The sequence below is a fragment of the Microtus ochrogaster genome, linkage group LG8, assembly GCF_000317375.1.
Source record: "Microtus ochrogaster isolate Prairie Vole_2 linkage group LG8, MicOch1.0, whole genome shotgun sequence".
In the NCBI taxonomy this organism is placed as follows: Eukaryota; Metazoa; Chordata; class Mammalia; order Rodentia; family Cricetidae; genus Microtus; species Microtus ochrogaster.
This window is the reverse complement of record NC_022033.1, coordinates 22,492,884-22,508,204: the sequence shown is the minus strand read 5'-3', so window position 1 is coordinate 22,508,204 and position 15,321 is coordinate 22,492,884. Positions and strand designations below refer to the sequence as shown.

General features: G+C 45.3%; 1 protein-coding gene across 1 annotated transcript in view; it reads right to left on the bottom strand.

Annotated features, from left to right (window-relative positions):
* LOC101998256 (ER degradation-enhancing alpha-mannosidase-like protein 2) overlaps positions 1–15,321 on the bottom strand; it is a 28,992-nt gene that overhangs the window by 12,138 nt on the left and 1,533 nt on the right. Inside the window, exons 3-6 of the mRNA XM_005363072.2 lie at positions 13,600–13,639; positions 9,490–9,595; positions 4,019–4,144; positions 1,652–1,863 (exon numbers count right to left, since the gene is read on the bottom strand). Of these exons, the coding sequence (XP_005363129.1) occupies positions 1,652–1,863; positions 4,019–4,144; positions 9,490–9,595; positions 13,600–13,639 (484 nt within the window). The remainder of the gene's footprint in view (positions 1–1,651; positions 1,864–4,018; positions 4,145–9,489; positions 9,596–13,599; positions 13,640–15,321) is intronic.

Below are 15,321 nucleotides of genomic sequence, written 5' to 3'. Positions count from 1 at the left end.
ATCTATCTATCTATGTGTTTGTCACACATGAATGTCGACAGGCCAGGATGCACAGGAATGGTCAAGGAGAGAAGGGTACAGACAGGGCACCAACCAAGTCCACCACAGTTCCAAGGCTCGAGCAAAACCTGCCTACATTGGACTAAAGATGTTACCACGGGCCTCCAGAGTGGCATCTGAAGGGATTTTATGAATCCGCAGACAAACTCCACTCTCTGAGCTGACTTTGCACCAAACCTTACATAAAACCACTTTCAAAAACAAGAAGCTGTAGTGTCTCCGCATAGTTTGTTTTATTTTGTGGTTTTTCCAGACAGGGTTTCTCTGTGTAATCATCCTGGCTGTTCTATATAATTCATTCTGTACACCAGACTGGCCTCGAACTCTTACAGCTCTGCTTGTCCCCACCTCCCAAGTGCTGGGACTGAGAGCATGCACCACCACCACCCGGCCAGCATAGTTTTGAATACACTAACATCATTGCTGGTATATAAGAGCCAGAGAGGCTAAACAACCTTGAAGCAGGGCCAGGACTTGGATCTAGCACTCAAGTGTTACTGTCCTGATTGCGTTGGATTAATGACTGGTAGTGTCACTGGTTTATCCCTTCTGGGATTTGACATTAGCTTTGAGGATTAGCTGGTCCGGAATAGGTTAAATATCCATTTATTAATAGGAACTGAAGGGAAAATGAAGCCCTAGGGTCAAATATGCTTGGGAAATGTTAAGCAAAGCTAAAGAGATTCCTTTACCATTGCATTTAATAACTTTTATTCTGTTCAAGTTCTTTGTGACTCTTAAAAAGAAAAGAAAGAAAAAAAGTAAAAACAATAACAACAAAAACTCTGATACCATATACAAGAATTCCCTAATTTAACTGTTCTGGAGTTATTTTTTCATAGACCAGCCACTCAACATCTCTTGGTACTGGTGTTCTGGAAAACAGTTTCGCAGTTTCGCAATGCCGACAGTCACCAGAGGCCCAGGTGAACTGGTAATCTATGGCCAATGAGTCAGGGGTGTGAAGTGTCTGACTCCTGCCTAGAGGTGAGAAAGGCTCAGAGCATAACAGAACTCTGTTCCTGCCAAGGATGAGCAGTCTGGCTCTCTTCCCTCCTGTGCTAGCTGGTTTTAAGTCAACTTGACACAGATAGTCATTTTGGAAAAGAGAACCTTAACTGAGAAAATGCCTCCACTAAACTGGCCTGTGAGCAAGTCTGTGGCACATCTTGAAGATTGATGGAGCAGGGCTTGGCTCATTGTGGGTGGTGTAACCCCAGGGCTGGTGATCCTGGAAGATCTAACAAAACCGGTTAAGCAAGCCAGTCGGTAGCACTCTTCCATGGCCCCTGCATCAGTTCCTGCCTCTAAGTTCCTGCCTTGAATTCCTGCCCTGACTTCCCTGATTATGGACTACAAGATGTAATAAACGCTTTTCTCCCTGCTGCTCTTGGTCATGGTATTTTTTCACTGCAACAGAAATCCTAACTAATGTAGCTCTGTGGAAAAGCAAATGGCTCCGTCTACTTCCGGTATCAGGGGCCGCTCCTATAAACACTGTAAGATTCCCTTCCTTGGCGGAACTCTTAACTCATGGGGTGGGGGCACACAGAAGCCTTAGCTTACACAAGGAAGGCAGCAGCTGACTTACCAGCCCAATATCTGACCGGCTCTCCCAGAGGCGCATCAGGGCCACCCTGGCCACATCTTCAAACACGGGGTCACCGGTGAGACTGCTCAGGGTGGCAAATTCTACAATGAAGGTCCCAATCCCCGCTGTACAGGTAACAGGGGTCTCTCCCGGGTTCACACCATGAAGCAGGTTCACAGTTCCGTAGGGCATGCCCGTGGGGGTCTGAAACGCTAAAGCATCAGAAACTTAGATCCCAGGTGGAAGGAGAGTGAGGTGGTGAGGACAGACCCCAAGCTTTAGGCCTCAATCAGCACTTGTTTCTTTTTTCTTGTTAACTGTTTGAGTCTGAGCCAGAGAAAGATATATGCCTCACTGCAGGACCCTTAACTGCATAACCCCGTTGCCGCCAAACACTGTGCTAGGTAACCTTGGGTTCCTGCTGTGATGAGGGGACCTGGAAAGAGCTGAGCCCTGGCTACCACACTCCACACAACTTCATTTATTTTACTACTTTGTTTTTACACTATGCCTTCCAAAGCCTGCAGGAAACTGAGCGTGAAGCAGGTCTGGCTGGTGCTGCAGTGAGCCCCGCTGGCAGTTACTCAGAGACTCTCATCAAGTCAAACACATCGGTAGAGAGGTCTATTTTAGATTCTGATTCAGATAAAAGTTCAGGGAAAAATTATTTTTAAAAGAAAACCTAAAAATAGGATACAAACCAAACCACTAATACAATACAACCCCTACTTAACAGGTAGGGTGCCTGTCACAAGTGACTCAGCTAAAGGTCACAAAGGAGAGTCACACAGAAAGGGAGTTGGAAATGCCTGCGCTGACCCCACCCCTTCAAATCCCAGCCCAGAGCTTTGTCTATCCTACCCCTTGCCTCTGAGCCCAGGGAGGAACTAGATGATGAGCCCAAGATAGAGATTTCCTCTCCACCCCCAAGGCAAACAACGGCACAGCAGTCACAAGTCACCAAATTGTGAACTAATTTGTCAAAACTTAGGAGCGCTACAAGGTCCAGACACTCCTGCAGGAGGAATGAGACCTGCTTTCTGGCACAGAGCAGGCACGGAGAAAGCGTCACAAGCAAGAGGAGCTCAAAGGAGCACTTGAGAGACAGGCAGGAAGTGCGCCAAGGAGGGTGTGGTCTAAGAATCCTCTTTCTTGACCTATAGAGATACACCGCTGCTGGCTTCATAATTACTGGGTATGAACTTTAGAATATGTATATTACTCAGTGCAAATAATTTTTTAATGAGAAAAAAAAATAGAAGGCACAGTAAGGCAGTTTTCTCCGGGGATGAATCACACAGGACATGATGTTTGTGAGGAGACACGTGGCTGTGAGCCATGAGCTGAGACCTGAGCCCAGCTCGCTCTCTCGCCTGGCCCTCCCCAGGGCCCAGAGACAAATAAATGAGATGGCCAAGGAGCCAGTAGAATGCACGCAATGCCAGTCATGTGTATGGGTGTGAACCACCCTGGACTCCTACCACACCCAGGACAGAACACAGTGTCCAGCTGATGCTGCTGAGCCCAGCAGTGATGGCCCCACTGGATAAAAACACAGAAACTTGGCTCATAGTACTGAACATAGCTTAACCAGCAAACCCAATCCCTGTCATCTCAAGTTTGCTAAGCATCTTCTGTCTGACCTCAGCTCTTAGCCTTCCAAAAGATACATCTAGCAGGTACGAACTATGGTTGACAGAGAAATTGAGCCACGGAGCAGGAGAATGACATGGCCAAGATGCTGGGTGGCCGAGGAAAGCCTAGAACCTGCAGCCCTAAGGCTCAGACCAAAGCTATTCCCTGGGGCACTCTCATTCCAGCATCATGTGACCTGAGAGGGGACAAGAGGGCTCCCTCAAAATAAATGCAAGGACCACTTAATCTGTGAGACTCGCTTGGCCTACACTTGCAAGCAGTAGTAACATCCTGAGCCAACACTCCAGCAAGCCCTTAAAATGCTCAGGACTCTCCTGACTTCAGTAGTGAGAACTCTCCTGGTTTTTATAGTGGATGGTCTTACAGGGGTAGAAATAGAGATTTGAAGTTTTAAAAGACAAAAATCAGGGGAAAATCTCAGCACTGCCATTCTTACCTTCAGCAGGAGAGGCTGGGTTAGAGCCAGATGTGGTGGCACACACCTGCTAACTAGGCACTTGGGAGGCAGAGGCAGGACTGTCAAAACCTCAAGGTGAGCCTTGACTGTATAGTAAGTTACAGGCTAGCAAGAGCTATATAGTGAGACCCTATCTGGAAGGAAGAGGGGAAAAAAGGATCTACTGGGCTTTGTGCCATTGTTACCTCCCATTGCCCCTAACCCACCTTCAGTCCCCACCCCTCACCTCTGCCCCATCTCTGCCTGGCTCTTACCGGGGAGCAGTTTTCGGGCTGCTTCTTCAGCCATCCTGAGGAGAGGTCCAGAACAAGGCCATCCAGCTTCTACTTCCACTCCAGCCTTCTTTGACAGCAGATGAGCAGAAAGGAGTCCACCTACCACTAAAGAAGGCACAAAACACAAGTGTCAGGGTCCTACCAGTTTCTCTCTTATGCAAACTAGAACTAACCATGCTACTGAAGTGCCTCACTAGGAAGGAGCTAGCAAAAGCCATACCTACCCAGGCAAAGTGGCACACACCTCTAATCCCAGTGCCTAGGAAGTAGAGGCAGAGTTTGAATCCATCCTGGACTACACAGTGAGATCCTGTCAGCTTTCATAGTGCCAAAAGGCGCGACGCAATCCGGAGAAAACAGACTTACCCAGCAGAGGACCCTGAATGCTGCGATACTGACCTGTCTGCCAAGGCACGCCCACAGGCGCGCAGCGGCATGACTGTTGTGGAAGAGCCACACACTTCCCGACTCCATCTGAGACTTGCTCCAAGGGACGGAATGTATGTCTGGTAATGGAAACCTGACCAAAAGCCCATGGTGAGGGAGGTCAAAGGCTCCTAGGGATAAATCTCCTACGTTGGGCTGATGAAAAGACATGTCAAACTGCCTTCCAAATAGTTATTTGTCCCCCCCCCATAGATTAATACTTCAAAAGGAGCTTCTCCAAAAGCAGTCAGTATTGTAGTGCTCCACTTATTCCCAATGCAGATTCATAGCTGACTACTGAGTGTTCAGCCCTCAACAGAACAAATGCCCTCCTCACGGCTCAGGAGGTGTCTCAGAAGAGGGGTGGCCGGATGTAAGGGGCAGGGGATGGAGAGGAGTGCTGGGTCTATGGCATGGCCGTGGTACTCGCTAACTCACAGCAGCTACAGTCTCTGCACAGGGCCAGACCGGGAAACATTCCAGCATGAATGAGACGGGTGTTCGGGAGGCCCCGGCCCTAGCTGAGGGACCACTGCTAAGCAATGGCTGCTAGCGTCTGGCCACTGCTAGGTTGCCCATGTTCCAGTGGATAACCACACACTCCCGCGCTGGCCGTATTTTCTAGGTATGACGGTTGGGAGAGGAAGTATGAGGGGAAGTTCTAGAGCGAGTGAGAAGAGAGATTTGAGTTGAATATGACCAAGGTACATTATATACATCTATGAAATCATCAAAAAAATCAACTTTAAAAGGGCCATTGAGATAGTTCGGTGAGTTAAGGTACCTACTGCCGAGTCTGATGATGTGAGTTCTACCCCCAGGACTCACACAGTGGAAGGAGAAAATTAATCCCTCCCCCAGGTTGTTCTCTGACCCCACATACATGCTATGTCATTGTGTGTTCACCCACACCCATACAATAAATGAGTCAATGTAATACAACTTTAAAAAATAAATTAAAATATCCTAAAACTGCGGTTCTCAACCTTCCTAATGCTGCAACATTATACAGTTCTTCATGTTGTGGTGACCCCCAACCATAAAATTATTTTCTCTCCTACTTCATAACTGCAATTTTGCTACTGTTATGAATCATAACATAAATACCGGATAGCAAGATATCTAATATGCAACCCCAGAGGGGCTGAGAACCACTGTTCTAAAACAAACAAACAAACAAAAGTCATTCCTTACTCCCACCTATTGGACAGCATTAACAGGGTTTTTCCCTTGGTGGTGACAAAAACAATGGCCACTCCTTGAAGTTGCCAGGACAGACCAAGGTCTAGACACTGCTCCTCCTCTGCAGATACCAATTTTAAGGTTCAGAGGAACGAAGTGGCTCGCCCTGGCTCACCTATATGACAGGCGGTAGGACAGTCTGTCCGACTCCAAAGCGTGGCTCACTTCGGTCCATCACTCTGTCTGTCGGGAGAAGACAGCTGCCGCCGCCTCTATCTTACTTTTCGAGTCATCACACGATATTCAGGGTGTGTGAAAAAGACAGATTCTGTGACTGGAAATACGGCTGACCAGGCACCAGAAGTGCCCTCTGGCAAAAACTAACCTGTGACCTTAAGCTTTGGTTTTCCTTCCTCCTGTCTAAGAGGAACGGAGACAAAGACAGGACGAGGCCAGCAAGTCCTCTGGTGAAAGGTCTCTGTGTGAAGTGTGTCCTCTAGGAAGTAGACATTCTACAGAAGAATGAATTAAGCTAGACCCTCGTACATCCTCGAGTGAACACGAGGACAATTACAAGCCTCAAACGTGGGTACTAAGTAAAAGTAAGGGGGCTATGTGAGAGCCAAAGTTATGTTTTTAGTTTTAATTACTGTGCCTAAGAGATCCATGAAATAAATCTGCCTCTAACATGTGAGCCCCTTGCCCAGGGACAGACACTTCCTGAAACGCTGGAGGCTACTGCATATGGGAGACCACAAGCCATATGGGTTTGCTCCCCTAAACAAGTTTGTTTGACTCAACTGCACCAGATGTGCTGGATCACATGGAGGTGGGAGGTGCACAGGCAGGAAATATGTCACCATGTACACTTGCCCCTGGCTGGTCATAGGCCGGAGGTCCCACAGGCAGGAAGTACATTGGGATATATGCTTGCACCTTATTGAACCTGATGGGAAGTACGGTGGCCTTTTGGGTTTGTCTTTATAGGCCTCTGTAAAATATTACTTAAGTTGCCATTTTCTGGAACCCTGGAAAGGTCCTGGCCAGAGTCCATCATCCAGCCAATATTTAACTAAAGTTTGCTTCAAATTTGGCTCAAAAATTGTAGAACAGGTCTTTCTGTTTCAATTCTCAGGTTTAACAGTTAGGGAACAAATCCCAAGAGAGGCCATGACTACAACCAGGAACTCACAAATTTTTACGGTCTGAATTCATGTGAACTGAACAGTCTAGGAAACCTCAAATGGTAGCATAAACACGGCACTGTGGTCGTCTGAAGGGTTCAGTTTTGCAGGAGTAGAGATCTGACCCGAGACCTTGTCGTGCCTGGCAAGTTCTCCACATGAAGCCACATCCCCAGCACTAAGACGGGCTTTGTATGGGGGCTGGAGAGATGGCTCAGTGGTTAAGAGCGTTGCCTGCTCTTCCAAAGGTCCTGAGTTCAATTCCCAGCAACCACATGGTGGCTCACAATCATCTGAAATGAGGGCTGGTGCCCTCTTCTGGCCAGCAGGCATACATGCAGAAAGAATATTGTATACATAATAAATAAAAAATAAATATTAGAAAAAAAAAAAGACGGGCTTTGTAGGAAGTGTCTCACGCCACACGGCAGAAATCAACAATAATAACCTGGGGAAAAAGCACGTTCCATCCAGGCCTCTAAGAATCCAATTGGTGGAGTCTAGGAAATGTGCCTACAGTAAATAATACAAATAAAAAATTTAAATCTCAAAACAGCATTGCGGAAAGAAAGCTTCTGATAACAACAGAGGTAAGGTGCACCACCATGTCAGACGCTGGGGTTTTCACAAAGAGGACAGAAAATAATTATCAGAAATACACGTAAAAAAATGAAAGAGACTGGATATAGAAAGACGTAATAAAAAACAGTGAAAAAAATTGACCAAGTATATTTACAAAAGTAACATTTTTTCTAAAGATAAAAATACAATAATTATGTGAAAATTGCATGATTTGCTAGTACATAAGATATACGTGACGAAAGACCTAGCGGACTTGAAGACAGCCAAAGTTATCCAGAGTGCAACAGGAAGATACAGAGTGTTCCCTAGATACAAGAGCAACCTAGGGGACAGGGTAAGAAGTCATGTTGGAACCAAAATAAATAGGTAAATAAATAAATGGGAGAAAATAGGGGAGAGGCATTATTTGACCAAGGAAAAACAGCAACTTATAGACCCAAGAAACCTAAGCAAGATAAAAAGAAACCCACATTGATATACACAACGTAAGTGTATACATTGCAAAACATCACAAAGAGAAAAGATCTGTTTTCCCACTTTGTTCCCTCAAACAAAGGATTTTAAAAGCGCCTACAGTCTGGGTGACAATGGGAGACGGCTACACTCATTCGCTGTGCTGTCTTTTCAATGGCCACGGGTACTTATAATTTTCCAGAATAAGATACATTTTAAAAGGACAGAAACATATTTATCTACAAAGAAATGACCGTGAGATTGGTAAACATTCTTAACAAAATGAAAGCAGAAAACAGTGGAAAATTTTCTTTGATAGACTAAGAGAAAATAATCATTAGCAGCGGCCATACATGCAGAAAAAAAATATCTCCCAAAGACCAAAGGAAGCGAGACAAAGACATTTTGGTGTAAACAAAATCTGGGAAAGTTTGCCAAGAACATATCCACGTAAAGTTCTTTAAAGAAAAGACCAATAGCACATAACAAGGCCCGAGACACTAAAGCAAAGACAGCCAGAGAGGTGGTAAGGGCTGGGGAGGTGGCTCAGTTTGTGAGGTGCTTGTCCTGTAAGTATGAGGACCTGAATTCCATCCTTAACATCGACGTAAAAGAAGTGAGTGTGATGGTACACACTTGCAGTCCCAGTGCCGGGGAAGCAGACAGGAGGATCGCTGGGCTCACAGGCCTGCCAGCCCTGCCGAGGCAGCAAGCCCCAGGTCCCAAGGAGGGACCCTGGCTCAGAACACAAGGTGGACAGCTCCTGATGAATACTACCAGGATCTGACCATCTGACCAGGATGGACCCTTGCATGAACACGCGCGTGTGCACGCATGCATGCACAGACACACACACACATACTAAACACATGAGTAAACCTAAGCTTCAACTATAAAGAACTAAACTATGGAACTACAGTCCATGTGTTCTCTGTCTTACCAGAGAGTAGAGGTTTTTTACTACTTCTAGAATTTGATAAGTTATTTGTTTAGACTTTGATAAGTTATTTGTTTTATTTGCTAAGAAAGCTATTTTAGAAGATACCGCACACAACTTCAACATTAATAAGAGGAAAATGGGAGCTGGGTGTGGTAGCTCACGTCTGTGATCTCAGCGAGAAGAAGGCTTTGGCTTTGAGGTCAGCTTGTCCTACGTAGTGAGTTGTAATCCAGCCTTGGCAACAGTGTAGGGCCATGTCTCAAAAAAAAAAAAAAAGCCACTATCGGGGTGTGGTGGTACATGCCTTTAAACCCAGCATTAGGGAGGTAGAGGTGGGGGGAGCATACTGAGTTTAAGGTCAGCCTGGTCTATGCAGTCAGTTTTTGGCCAGCCAGAGTTACAAAGTGAGACTAAGTCTCAAAAAGCAAAAAATAATAAACCAAACCAAAAAACCATTTTCATCATCCACAAAGTTCAACCACATAACAAAAACCTTCAGGAAAGCAGAGATAAACCTTTCCTGTTCCAACACCAAGGAAATAGTATTTACTCTGGGAGGGGGCAGCACTGTCTGTCACTAGTCTGGACCAGTGTCCTGGAAAGGTGACCCCCAAAGACCTCATTTCCCATTTTGGTAGTCAGAGACCGCGCCTCTATTACAGGCCCCAGAAGGCAGTGCTCACCTCGGATGTTGGTTTCAAACACAGAGGCATTCACATCGATATCAAAGTCCACGTTGTCCTGGAGAACCTCCACCACTCTTTGGAATTCAGAGGTATTCCCCAAAATCTGGAATGAAAGAGAACCCTGACCACACTGCTCCCCAAGCATGGACGAAGTTTAGATGCTGGTGTGCCCTCACTCTTTAGTCAAGACTCTGTTGTCGGCTCAGCTACGCCAAGCCAGCAACCACGCAGAAACCTAGTCTAACTTCCTGGTCCATTTAAACGGATCCTGTACAAACAAAGCAGGGTCAGTAGTGTACATGAGCTGTTTGTAGCTCCCCTGTCCTTTGTACCTTGTGGAAAACAATGCCAGTTGCTTCCCAATGTTCTTTACCCCAAAGCCTCCTGCCAGAGGCCAAGCACCCTGAAGCCACTGGCTTCCTTTGCTTCGAGAGGTCACTATGTGACCATACTCTGGTACTTGTGACATATATTAGAGGCACCTTCGGGAACAAATCTCTTCCTAACAATAGACAGGGCTAGCACGGCTTTTACTCTGGCCCTGCTTTTCTGCCTTGAGAACAGACACAGTTTCTGGAGGGGTGGCAGCTATGTTTCACCATGGGGTACCAAGCATGAAAATAAAAGCCATACGATGGGAGAGGAGGAAGCTACAAAGAGCCCAAGTGTCTGGTGCCACGTTACTAATGAGACTCTTTACTAGAAGAAAAAATGACCTCTTGGCTTTCTTTTTCTTTCCTTTTCATCTTTGAAAGATATATTTTATTTTGTGGGTTTGAGGGCTTTGCCTCCACACAGGTGTGCCACATTCACACTTGGTGCCCTTGGAGGCCAAAGTAGGGGGTTGGAATTCCTAGCACTGGAGTCACAGATGGTTGTGAGCCACCATGTGGGTGCTGGGACCCAAACCCAGGCCCTCTACAAGAGCAACGGTGCTCTTAACCACCGAGCCATCTCTCCAGCCCGGAAACTGTATGCGTCAAGGATGGGTCACGTTTTCATTCAGCTTCGTGGTTCTTACCCATTTGGGGTTGGTAGGGATTGAACCCATAGCCTCATGCATAAGGCTATCAACTAAGCCGTATTATCCTCTCTTTTACTCGGGAAAATAAATCTGTTTAAATCACCAGTCAAATGTTACATATGTGTGTGTCTACATGTATGTGTATATAAACATATGTGTTGTATGTGGATATACATACATGGAGGGAGAGAACATGTAGGAAGTAGAGGTGGAGAGACGAGAAAGAGATTGACAGAGAGAGAGAACAAACTTGTTTGCTTAGATGGTCTCATACAGCCCAGGCTGGCCTCGAACTCACTATATAAGCCAAGAATGGCCTTGGACTTATGATGTTCCTAGGATTGTGCCACCATGCCTAACCTGATATATATTAATTTTTCTGCTAATAGCACCCCAAATTTTCATTGAATACTCTTCCTCCCGCAGTCACTCCCATAATTCTGGAGCAGGTGGTCCCATGTCCCCAGCTGTGGAGTGGGTACTTCACTAGGACCAGCCAAGGTACCATATCCCTTCCCCAAGTGATACTATTTGGAAATACATATGTGATCTAAATCTGATCAGTAAAAACTTACTCCTTGGATTAAAAGGAAAGGATGATACTTTGACCATACTGTTTCTTAAACTGGAGTATGCCGAAAAGCAACAGACTGATGAAGACCGAGAACACAGCAGGCAAGAAAGCAGAGATAAAAGGTGGAAGGAGACTCCTGCTGACGTCATCTGTCTCTCTGGATCAGGTCTGAGGCCAGCCTTTGATCTGGACTTTTTAGTTATCTGATTGAGCTTGTCTTCCTGCCTAAGTCAGTTGAACTGAGCCTCTGCAGTCCAAACAATTCCTGACTATCCCAATGCTCAAGCTCTCTAGGAGGAAGCCAACCTACCTGCTGTCCGGTTTCTCTCGCTGTTCACCTTCCGCTAGCTATCTTCTCTGCAGTAAAACTACCCATTCTCCTCCAGTTCCCTTTCCTCCCACTCCAGCTCCTCACTGGGGAGTGTCACCTGTTCTACCATGCCTCTGATTCTTCTTCCCTTCAGAACCCCTAAGAACTCCATCCACTACTGCCAGGGTCTCTATTCCTTTCTACATTAAACAAGATGAAAAGACCTTTGCGATGGCAGAGGCTTCATTCAGCCTTGTATTTCTCCAGAGTGCCAGATGCAGCTCAGGAAGCAATTACTTGACAAATGTTTGTTGACCTCACAAACCTTTCTTCACTCGGCAGTCCGTGATCTCAAAGCAGAAATTTCATAACTTCCTGTCTCATACTTAAGAAATGCCAGTGGCTCCTCCGTACTCTCAGATGAAGGAGCATAGCATAGTGAAGAAGAGCTGCAGCCCCCAGCCCCACCATCCCCCCAGTGTCACCTGTCCCTCCTCTCTCCAGATTCCTAGGGAACCTGGCCTCCCTTCCATCCACTGCACTTGCTTCCATCTCTCCCGCCACAGAGCCTTGCACTAGCTGGCCTGGAACATGCTCCTTCCATCTCTTTCCCAGTTACCACCAGCTCCTCCTTCAAATTCCATCTCCACTTTCACATCACTGCCTCCGAGAACTTCTCCCAAGCCTCCTTAGTCTGGGTCAGATCTTTTTTTTTTCTTTTGGGGTTTTTTGTTTTGTTTTTATTTCCAAGACAGGGTTTCTTTTGTATATTTCTGGCTGTCCTAGAACTCACTCCATAGACAAGGCTAGCTTTGAACTCAGAGACTGGCCTGCCTCTGCCTCTTCCTTCCCAGGGCTGGGACTAAAGGCGTGCACCACCACACCCAGCCAGATCATTTTTGTTAAAAAAAACTTTCCAATACAAAGCCCTGGACCCAATGGGTGATTATCATTTTTTATGGTTATTCTTTGATTCTGTGTGTGTTTCCAGTGCTAACATCTCAAACTCCAGGCAAACAGAGGTCATTTCTGTTTAAACTCGCCATTTTGACTCCCAAGTTTAGCTCCATGCTTGGGATTTAGTTGTCTTCAATAACTATTTGATAAATAGATAAGAATATACAAATTAACAGTAAACAAAAAATTATAAGCCAAACCATATTTATATAGTGTTCATAGTCACATAAATATTATAGATGTATAAAAATGAGGAGTGGCCAGGCAGGGTGGTAAATCTTTATCAATCTTGGCACTGGAGAGGCTGAGGCAAGAGGATTACCAAGCTTGAGGTGTGCCTGGCTAAGCAACAAAACCCTGGGTGGGGTGTGTGAACAGGAGACAGTCACGGATTCGAGTCACATTAAATTAAGTTTAAGTCTGAGTTCTGTTTTTAATCTTTCTAAGCATCATATTTCTCAGCTATAGGAAGGAATAAAATAATGAAGTCATAAAACCATGAGATTATTGGAAGGATTAAATAGGATGATGCATATGTTGTAATCTGGATAAGTAATCATGGGAAACTGTGTGGACGTCTATAGGTTTCCAACAGGTAGTACTATTTTGAGTGGTTACAGAAACTCTATCAAGTGAGTCTAGCTGGAGGAAGTAAGTAACTGGGGGAGCAGCATGGGGGGAGGACCTTGTCCCTGGTCCATCCTATCTCCTGATCTGTTTCCTATTCACCATGAGACGAAGAAGCATCTCTGCCACATTATTGCCCAAGCACACAGAGCTAGACAATCATGTGCTGAAGCCTCTGAAACCGTGAGCCTACATAAATCCTTCCTCCTTTTAAACTGTTCTCTTTTTTAAACTGGTCATAGCCATGATAAACACTGACTAAAACAGCCTGTAAAGGCCTTAGCACAAGGCATACACAAGGCACAGTAACGAGTGCTGTTATCTTATGGTCACTGCACATGGCTACTAGAACGTCTCTGTGTCTCTCACTGACCTGGGCAAGTCTACCGCAGGTCCTCTATAAATATCTGTTCAATGACTGAACCTGCGTAAGTTGGTTTTCTCTTGGAACTTGGCATTCTCTACTATGCAGTTGGGTAACCAAGGCCTGGTGGCTCAGAATCATGAGATAAAGACCTAGGAGAAGAATTTACTTTTTACCCACAAACAAGCAACCAAAAGAGGAAGGATGTCGGTTAGGCAATGGTAGCGAGGGAAAGAAATAGGGATACTTACCAGCAAGGTGTCCAGGGCATCAATCAGCGTCAGAGAGAAACTGTAAAAAGACAAAGTCCCAACTGCTTCATAAGAACATCAAACACCGGATTCATAACCACCCAGATCAGATTCTCCCAAAACTCAAATGAGGCACAGTGATGTCCTTAAATATCCCATGTACAGTTACAACTGAGGAACCAGAGGGGAAGGCAGAGCCTTCTGACTACCTGATGTAGCTCAGCTGTAATGAACATTCATCCATGTTTCCTGGCATCTTCCTGACCATGGGGAGGCAGCACAGATTGTAACACACTAACAGCTGGAGAATGCTCAAGGCTGTGTCACTTATAACATCAAGAGCTAGAAATTACTGGCTGCTCACAAGCTGAGGAGTGATGAACAAACTATGATACGGACATTACTAAGACATGGTTATCAGAGTTCTATGTACTAATGAGAAGATCATGCTGTTAAATGAAAACACCATGTATGAAGTAAACTATATAGCATGTTTTCATCTGTACTTCAAATAAAAAAACCATACGAGGGGCTGGACAGATGGCTCAGGGGTTAAGAGCGCTTATTGCTCTTGCAGAGGACCTGAGTTTGACTCCCACAACAACATGGGGTTCAGAACTGCTGGCAACTACAGTTGCAGGGACTCTAGCCAGGAGCCTCCACAGCCTCCTGCACACATATGGTACACCTAAATTTGTGCGAAACAAACACACGAATCATTAATAAAATTTAAAAAGCCATACTGACAGAAAGCAGGTATGCTGCTGTTAGGGCCAGTAACAGCAGAGGGATAATTTATAGAGCACACGGAAATTTTTTAGGGTAAAGAAGTATTCTAGGGCTGGAGATGGCTCAGAGGTTAAGAACACTGGCTGCTCTTCCAGAGGACTAGGGTTCAATTCCCAGTATCCACATAGCAGCTCACAATGGTCTGTAACCCCACTTACAGGATCTGGCACCCTCACACAGACACACATGCAGGCAAATCATCAATGCACATAAAATGTAAAAAATATTCTATATGCTAGTTTTGTAGTGGTTACTATACATTTAAAATAGGTATTTTATTATATACAAATTATAACAAGTTCCTTTTTACAAAGTTAAACTTTAATAAGCGAATTTTTTTACAGAGATATACAACAGCCAGGTATGGTATATGGCTGCAGCCCCAGCACTGGTAAGGCTGATACAGAGGGACTGAGCGTTTAAAACCAGGCTGGGCTACAAAGCAAGATCCTGTCTCGATAATAAATAATACATATCTGCGCATGGACTCTAGGATGATATACAGGACAGGTAGTGCTGGAGCTCTACGGAATGAGAAAGTCATGCATGATTCCGTCCTACTGCAATTAGCCATTTGTTTGTTCTTGCCTTTTGTTCCAACTATAAAATAAAAAATGACACAAGCTCTTAGCTTGCTTGTCTAGTTCTTGGCACAGAAAGCATGCCATCGTTTAAGAATACTTGTTAAAAAAAAAAAAGATAATAAGCCAGGAGTGATGGTGAACACCTGCAATCTCAGCTTAGGAAGTGGAGGCAGAAACGCCAGGAGTTTGAGGTCATTCTCAGCTATGTAATGAGTTTGAAGCCAGCCTGGGCTATGTCGGACCCTATCTGAAAACACACACACACACAGCTTGGGCTACATGGGACCCTATCTGAAAACATACACACACACACCACCTGGGCTATGTGGGACCCTATTGGAAACACACA